Source organism: Coregonus lavaretus, assembly GCF_964263955.1.
Source record: "Coregonus lavaretus genome assembly, contig: HAP1_SCAFFOLD_3646, whole genome shotgun sequence".
In the NCBI taxonomy this organism is placed as follows: domain Eukaryota; kingdom Metazoa; phylum Chordata; class Actinopteri; order Salmoniformes; family Salmonidae; genus Coregonus; species Coregonus lavaretus.
The window spans coordinates 31120-39396 of record NW_028161955.1 but is presented as its reverse complement, the minus strand read 5'-3'; the positions used below and the strand labels follow the sequence as shown (position 1 = coordinate 39396).

Sequence of the window (8277 nt, the reverse complement as noted above, 5' to 3'; positions counted from 1 at the left end):
CAATGTGGGGCATTCTTATTTTTCCTCCACTGATGATGATATCCAATCTGTTTATTCTTACTTTTGTGAGTCAGTACCCAAGAACAACACAGTCATTTTTCAGAACACAATGAGAATTACTCAGAATGACAGTTTGTTTTACACCACTGTGCTAGTACAGGATAAAGTTGAGCTGAAGGGGATGTTAGATAGTGGGTCCATGGCTACTACTCTGCGCGCAGATATTGTACCTCGGTTGAGGGAGGCAGGAGTGGTAGAGGGGAACTTTCTAGCTCCTTCAGACATCATCCTGGTGGGTTGTGGTGGGAACAAACTAGCCCAGTGGGCATGTGACTTAAAAATTCAACTTTATGGCTTCTGTTATGTAGTCCCAGTGCTTATTGTTGATGGGCAGGTTGATTAACTCATTGTGGGAACTAATGTGTTGAAGTCTCTGATTAGACAGTGATTTTCTATGTGCTCACGCAGGTGCCCGAGAGCTGTGGCTGCACCAAGGGCTAAGCTATTGTGTGTTGTCTCTTCGTGTACAGGTATGTCATTTATTTTGTCAGAATTATGTTGTATATCATTTTACTTGTATTGTATAGTGTGTTGTTAGGCACTGAATGTGTCCCCTGTCGGTCTGTCCCCCTGTCGGTCTGTCCCCTGTCGGTCTGTCCCCTGTCGGTCTGTCCCCCTGTCAGTCTGTCACCTGTTTTTCTGTCTGTGTCCCAGGAGCCAGAGTAAATGCCAAAGACAACAAGTGGCTCACTCCTCTGCACCGGGCCGTGGCTTCCTGCAGTGAGGTACGTGTACTGATACTGTCAGCCCTCACACACACTCCTGTGCATATGTGTTTGACTGTTAAGTGTGTTGTGATTTTTAAATGCACTTTAAACAAAGTTGAACATGATTTGAACTGTGTTCCTGTAGGAGGCTGTCCAGGTGTTATTGAAACACTCTACTGACGTGAACGCCAGGGACAAGAACTGGCAAACGCCGCTCCACATCGCTGCGGCCAATAAGGCAGTCCGCTGTGCCGAGGCCCTGGTCCCTCTCCTCAGCAACGTGAACGTGTCAGACCGGGCCGGGCGCACGGCGCTGCACCATGCAGCCTTCAGTGGACACCAGGAGGTTAGCAATTAGCATGGACATGATTACACACTGTAGTCTACACTTTATACCTGTCCTATCCCCACGTTGAGCTTACTGTGCATCCGATTACTTATATTGGTTGAATGTAGGGCTGTGACGGTAATTGGATAACCGTGACATTGACGGTTTTGGATGAAGAACGCCATGAAAATAAAATAACCGTCAAAACCAAGTATGATTTTCTCTCCATAAAATGTTTTATCACCTTTTATTTTAATGTAGATATACTTTATCCATAGCGGGAGTGTTAACTCTTGATTATATGGTATTGTTTTGCTGACTTAGTTGGAGGAGATATAGACAGTTTAATAGATGGACTATCTTTTGATGCACCGCAATCACCAAATCTGCTCTATGTGCGAATAGGAGAGAATCTTTGAAGGTCAATTCAGGTTAATTGAAGAGGGGGGGTAAGGTGAAAAGTGGGGACCGGGGGTAACTATAGTACCTCTAGATCTATAGCCTACAGGCTGGGGGTGGGTGGGTAGCCTCTGACCTCTGACCTTCACCTCTGACCTTTTTCATTGTTACAGTAGATCAGAGGAGTGAGGTGAAAAAGATGGCTCTCATTGCAAAAAAAAACCCATAACAACCTGTTTGGGCACATTTCAGTTTCACACCTAACGACGATGGAGAACCAGATGACTTGGCCAGCCTGTTTGCAGAATATGCGCCAAACCCATAGGCTACCTACTAAGAATTCCAGCACCACAAACGGGACACCGATAAGTGGCGAGCACTGCCAGACACTGGAACTCGTTATTTAGTCATAGGAATGGTGCCTTTACGAACGGTGGAGAAACCCGCCTTCAAATAAATGCTCTGGAAATTTGACAGACTATACGAGTTACCGGGGAGAAAGTATTTGTCTCAAACAGCGGTCCCTACCTTGTTCAACAAGGTGAAGGGGGAGGTTCAGACAGAGCTAAAGGACGTAGATTTGTTTATTTTTGCACTGAATACGGACATGTGGTCAAGTGTAAATATGACTCCTTACATGAACCTAACAGTGCACTATCTGACGAAAGACTGGACACTGAAATCCAACTGTTTGGAAACAACCTACATTCCGGAATACCACACAGCCGACAAACTCTCCGAAGCCCTGCGTTCGGAATTCCTTGACTGGGCCCTTGATGAAAATCTAATGTCCTGTATCGCCACAGACAACAGGGCCAACATTGTGGCTGAAGTGAGGCAACTGAACTGGCCTTGGCTAAATTGCTTTGGCCACAATCTCCATCTCGCTGTCACCATCAATGTGAAGCTAGAGCACAGGCCGTGTTCTAGGCCTATGTAGAACTCTGGTGGGCACTTTTTAGCAGAGCTGGCGATTTAACAGGGGGACCTAGTAAGGCCCAGACCGAGCTGAACCTCCCAATTCACAACCTCATTCTTGTGAGAAATTAAGTTTTAATAACTAAGCTGTAATAACCATTTATAGGCTATTCAATATTAAAAGAATAAGCTATGCAAAATGATTGTTCATGAATAATTGTAATTCAGATGCCCGAGCAAATAAACAAACAAAATAGGCTAGTTTCCTTGAATCACTTAATGTTGCATTACCATAGGCCCATTGTTTTATTTAGCCAATCATACTCTAATTAAACCACTGATTATAATGAGTTAATAATGAGAATATAGAACATATTCTGGGAATCCTACATGTTACGTGTGTATACTATACCAGAAAGCATGATCATTAGCTTCTTCTGGATTGTTTTAAATCGCGTAGCCTGTCGGAAGGCAGCGGGTGCGGCGAATAGGCTTCCAAATAGATGACTGTTGAGTTGTGAATGTCAGTGAAAGAGAGGCTCAACCAGGCATATCGCAATTTTTCAAAATACAATGGAGGGAAAACAGTTTGGAAAGCAATTGGCTTATTGCTTCAAAGAGAAGAAGATGAAAATACTAATGTCTTTTTAATGATCAAAATCCTCAACTTAATTGAGGGAACAGTATCATTGGCATCGGCTATATCCCTGGTGAGTGTGCATATTCACTGTCTTTATCACTGGGTCAGTGCCACTTGAAAGTCGTGTTGAAAAATATTCTGCTAATCTCTCTAGTCATATAAAGTGTAGTAGAATTGCGTGATTTTAAAATAATAAAAGGCCACATTTTTCCAGTGAAAAGAAACCTACTCCACCACCCGCTGCATTGAACAGCCTGTGATTGAGTTATATTATTAGCCTAAATTATGACTATCCAATTTACTAATCACATTAGGAATAGTCAGCTATTTTACATAAGTTCCGAGCTGGTCATGGGTGCACTTCAGCCACGCTCAAGGTCCTAAACGATATTATAACCGCGATTGATAATAGACAGTACTGTGCAGCCGTCTTCATCGACCTGGCCAAGGCTTTCGACTCTGTCAACCACCGCATTCTTATTGGCAGACTAAATAGCCTTGGTTTCTCAAATGACTGCCTCGCCTGGTTCACCAACTACTTCTCAGATAGAGTTCAGTGTGTCAAATCGGAGGGCCTGTTGTCTGGACCTATGGCAGTCTCTATGGGGGTGCCACAGGGTTCAATTCTTGGGCCGACACTTTTCTCCTTGTATATCAATGATGTCGCTCTTGCTGCTGGTGACTCTCAGATCCACCTCTACGCAGACGACACCATTTTGTATACATCTGGCCCTTCATTGGACACTGTGTTAACAAACCTCCAAACGAGCTTCAATGCCATACAACACTCCTTCAGTAGCCTCCAACTGCTCTTAAACACTAGTAAAACTAAATGTATGCTTTTCAATCGAACGCTGCTGGCAGCCGCCCACCCGACTAGAATCACCACTCTCGACGGGTCTGACCTAGAGTATGTGGACAACTACAAATACCTAGGTGTCTGGTTAGACTGTAAACTCTCCTTCCAGACTCACATAAAGAATCTCCAATCCAAAGTTAAATCTAGAATCGGCTTCCTATTTCGCAACAAAGCCTCCTTCACTCATGCTGCCAAACATGCCCTCGTAAAACGGACTATCCTACCGATCCTTGACTTCGGCGATGTCATTTACAAAATAGCCTCCAACACTCTACTCAGCAAACTGGATGTAGTCTATCACAGTGCCATCCGTTTTGTCTCCAAAGCCCCATACACTACCCACCACTGTGACCTGTACGCTCTTGTTGGCTGGTCCTCACTACATGTTCGTCGTCAAACCCACTGGCTCCAGGCCATCTATAAATCACTGCTAGGCAAATCCCTGCCTTATCTTAGCTCATTGGTCACCATAGCAGCACCCACCCGTAGTCTGCGCTCCAGCAGGTATATCTCACTGGTCATTCCCAAAGCCAACACCTCCTTTGGCCGCCATTCCTTCCAGTTCTCTGCTGCCAATGACTGGAACGAATTGCAAAAATCTCTGAAGCTGGAGACTCTTATCTCCCTCACTAACTTTAAGCATCAGTTGTCAGAGCACCTTACCGATCACTGCACCTGTACACAGCCCATCTGAAATTAGGCCACCCAACTACCTCATCCCTATATTGTTATTTATTTTGCTCTTTTGCACCCCGGTATCTCTATTTGCACATAATCTCTTGCACATCTAGCATTCCAGTGTTAATACTATTGTAATTATTTTGCACTATAGCCTATTTATTGCCTTACCTCCATAACTTGCTACATTTGCACACACTGTATATATATTTTCTGTTGTATTTTTGACTTTATGTTTTTTTACCCCATATGTAACTCTGTGTTGTTTTTATCGCACTGCTTTGCTTTATCTTGGCCAGGTCGCAGTTGTAAATGAGAACTTGTTCTCAACTGGCTTACCTGGTTAAATAAAGGTGAAAACAAAAAACAAAACAAAAATATGTTTGCAAATGTGATGCATGCATGGAATACTTGATATTTTTCATGGAGAAAATTAGCTTCCCCAAAATTGAGAGCAAGACTGGCCTAAACGCGCTAATGTTTTCCTTTGCTAATGTCCGTCCCGCCCCCCTGTCAGCTGTCAGTTTTGTCGATGACCACGTACATAAGACACGCCAATCACCGACACCTGAAGTTCCATGACCATCACAGCCCTAGTTGTATGCTTGAGTTTGTTCAGAGGAGGCTTTGAATAAAATCCGATCTGAGTGTGAAATGCCTTACTGAGGGTAAATGGAAGCTCCTCTTGTGCCCGGCTCAGCCTTATACGGTTTAAGGTACTTTACCGTATCCATTTCAGTAAGGCCAGATTGTCCAAATTCTACCCAAATATTGATGGTACATGTGACAGGTGTAAAAGCTCCTTGGTGGACTTGACCCACATGTTCTGGTCCTGTCCCCGTCTGGCAGATTATTTGTCCACTATTTAAAACCCTTTCTGAAGCATTTGATATAAAGTTGCAGCCTAGTGCAGAAATTGCTATTTTTGGAGTACCAAACAACAATCCTTCTCTGACCAATAGACAGCTAGATGCCATTGCCTTTGCCTCCCTGTTAGCCCGCAGAAGGATTTTATTGGATTGGAAATCTATCAATCCTCCCTTAGCCTCTCTTTGGCTCGAAGATCTGAAGCTGTTCCTAAAATGAGAAAAAATGAAGTTACCATTCGAGGGTCAACCAACTCATTTTATTCCTCCTGGGACCCGATGATATCCTATTTTGAACAGCTCCAAACACTTCCTCCAAATTTGTACTCTTGGCCCCACCTTGAGATTACTGCTATATAGGCCTATAAAATCACTTAATCACCTGAAATTGTTAGGCTATTACATTTTTGCTTGAAGTAACGTTGTTGTATACTTTTGTTTTGTTTTCTGACATGTAAGTCAATTACTTTCCCTTTCTTTTTAAATGTGTTTGGAGGCATTCTGGGGAGAGGGGGAGGTCAAAGGGGGACTAAAAGGGGAGAAATGTACCATGTCTTTACATGTTATCTTTCATTCATTGTGAATACAAAATATATTTTTTAAAGGGGAGGCTTTGAAGACAGATTTAGCGGATTTTGCTGTTTAGTTTTCCTCAACCTGTGTTTTGTTTCGCTCTCCTCTCCCTGTTAGATGGTGAGGCTGCTTCTCTCCAGAGGAGCCAACATTAATGCCTTTGACAAGAAGGATCGCCGAGCAATCCACTGGGCTGCTTACATGGGTGATGAGTTTACCACATCATTTACATTCTGACTAATGTCCTTTATACCAATGAATGAATGAATGAATGGACTGTGTGTTAGTCTCACAGCTCAGCTGTATGAGCCACGTCTAGTGTGTTATTATGTCAGAATCATGTACTTAGTAGGTTGATTAGATGTTTTCAGTTGTACTAACATGATGTAGGTGTTGCTTATGGTGCTGTGTACCACTGTAAACTAATCTATCTCTCCCTCTCTCTGCCTATCTCTCTGTGTTTGTATCTCTGTTTCTCTCTTAACCCCCTTACTATCTCCCTCCCCTTCTCTCTCTCTCTCTCTCTCTCTCTCTCTCTCTCTCTCTCTCTCTCTCTCTCTCTCTCTCTCTCTCTCTCTCTCTCTCTCTCTCTCTATTTATCCCTCCCCCTCTCTCTCTACCATAGGGCACATTGAGGTGGTGAAACTTCTGGCCTCTCATGGATCAGAGGTGTCCTGTAAAGACAAGAAGGCCTACACCCCTCTCCACTCTGCAGCCTCCAGTGGAATGATCAGTGTGGTCAAGTACCTCCTGGACCTTGGAGTGGATGTGAGTCAACACGCATTCAAATGTGTAGTCACTGTTCAATTACAACTCAATGAAAATACAGAGCTCTAGTGGGTTGGCGAATGATTTCCTTTCAAGTAATGAAGAGATGGAGGTTGGAGCCAGTGTTTTGGGCCAGGGGGTTTTCAGAACCAAGTGACCTGATCAGGAATGTATTGTTTTGTTCCCCCCCCCCCCTCTCTCTCTCCACTCTTTTCCCTCCCTTGCTCCCTCCAGATAAATGAGCCCAATGGTTACGGTAACACCCCCCTCCACGTGGCATGCTACAACGGGCAGGACGTGGTGGTGAATGAGCTGATCGAGTGCGGCGCCAACGTGAACCAGGTGAACGAGAAGGGTTTCGCCCCACTCCACTTCACGGCCGCCTTGCGCCATGGGGCGCTCTGCTTGGAGCTGCTGGTGGGCAACGGGGCCCTCGTCAACATCAAGGTGAGGAGACCGGATGACCAACACTGTGTCTGAACTAAATAACACCCTATTCCCTATGTAGTGCACTACTTTTGACCAGGGGCCCATAGAGCAAGGAGCCGTGGTGGCACTGCCTGTGTCCCAAATGGCACCCTGTTCCCTTTATAAGTACACTACTTTGGTTCAAAAAGTAGTTCACTATGAAGAGAATAGGGTGCCATTTGGGACGCACACACTGACGCAGCACATGGCTTAGTATTTGGCCCTGGTCTACATTCAAATACCAATGGAATAGGCCTAACAATGCAAACTAAATGCAATCAAGCGCTCCTCCAATACGTGTTTGATTTTGCCTGTGGTCAGCAGCACAGACTGCCGTGTGAACCATCTTTGTCTTTCTATCTGCAGAGTAAAGATGGAAAGACCCCCCTCCACATGACGGCCATCCACGGACGCTTCTCCAGATCTCAAGCCATCATCCAGAATGGTGAGTCGCTGTGAATGCTCTCAACTGAATATATATGAACCAGTAGGCTCTTCAGCATTGTCTTTAGTCTTCAAACCATGATTCACTGGCACAGAGCAATGTTACTTGCAATGTGGTTGAACATAATGCTTCATGATGCCTCTTGGGTCAAGTGGTTGACGTGTGTGTGTGTGTGTGTTCTGTAGGTGCTGAGATCGACTGTGAAGATAAGAATGGAAACACACCCCTGCACATCTCTGCTCGCTACGGCCACGAGTTACTCATCAATACACTCATCACGAACGGAGCTGACACAGCCAAGTGAGAACACACACAGTTTCCAGCAATAATGCAACATGCATCTGCAATTCTGTCATTGACCGAATAGCCGCTTGGAGACTATGCTCAACACATTGTGGTGTGTGGGGGGTTGATAGACAGGGCATTGCAGCATGCTGATGTGTTGATCTGCTGTGGGGTTTAATGAGGACTGTGATGTGGTGCTGTTTCCAATCTTAGCTGAATGAACTGTAAGTCGCTCTGGATAAGAGTGTCTGCTTAAAGTCTAAAATGTAAAAATGTGTTGCAG

At 44.6% G+C, this 8277-nt stretch overlaps 1 protein-coding gene across 1 annotated transcript; it reads left to right on the top strand.

Annotated features, from left to right (window-relative positions):
* Nucleotides 1-468: 468 nt before the first annotated feature.
* Nucleotides 469-8013, top strand: LOC311119811 (uncharacterized protein; the record flags this gene model as incomplete). The annotated part of the gene is made up of 8 exons (XM_084194463.1): nt 469-530; nt 715-785; nt 913-1113; nt 6146-6233; nt 6654-6796; nt 7031-7243; nt 7631-7709; nt 7895-8013. Coding segments are annotated over 8 exons (976 nt in total), but the record flags the coding sequence as incomplete, so codon positions are not given.
* Between the last annotated feature and the right edge of the window lie 264 nt (nt 8014-8277).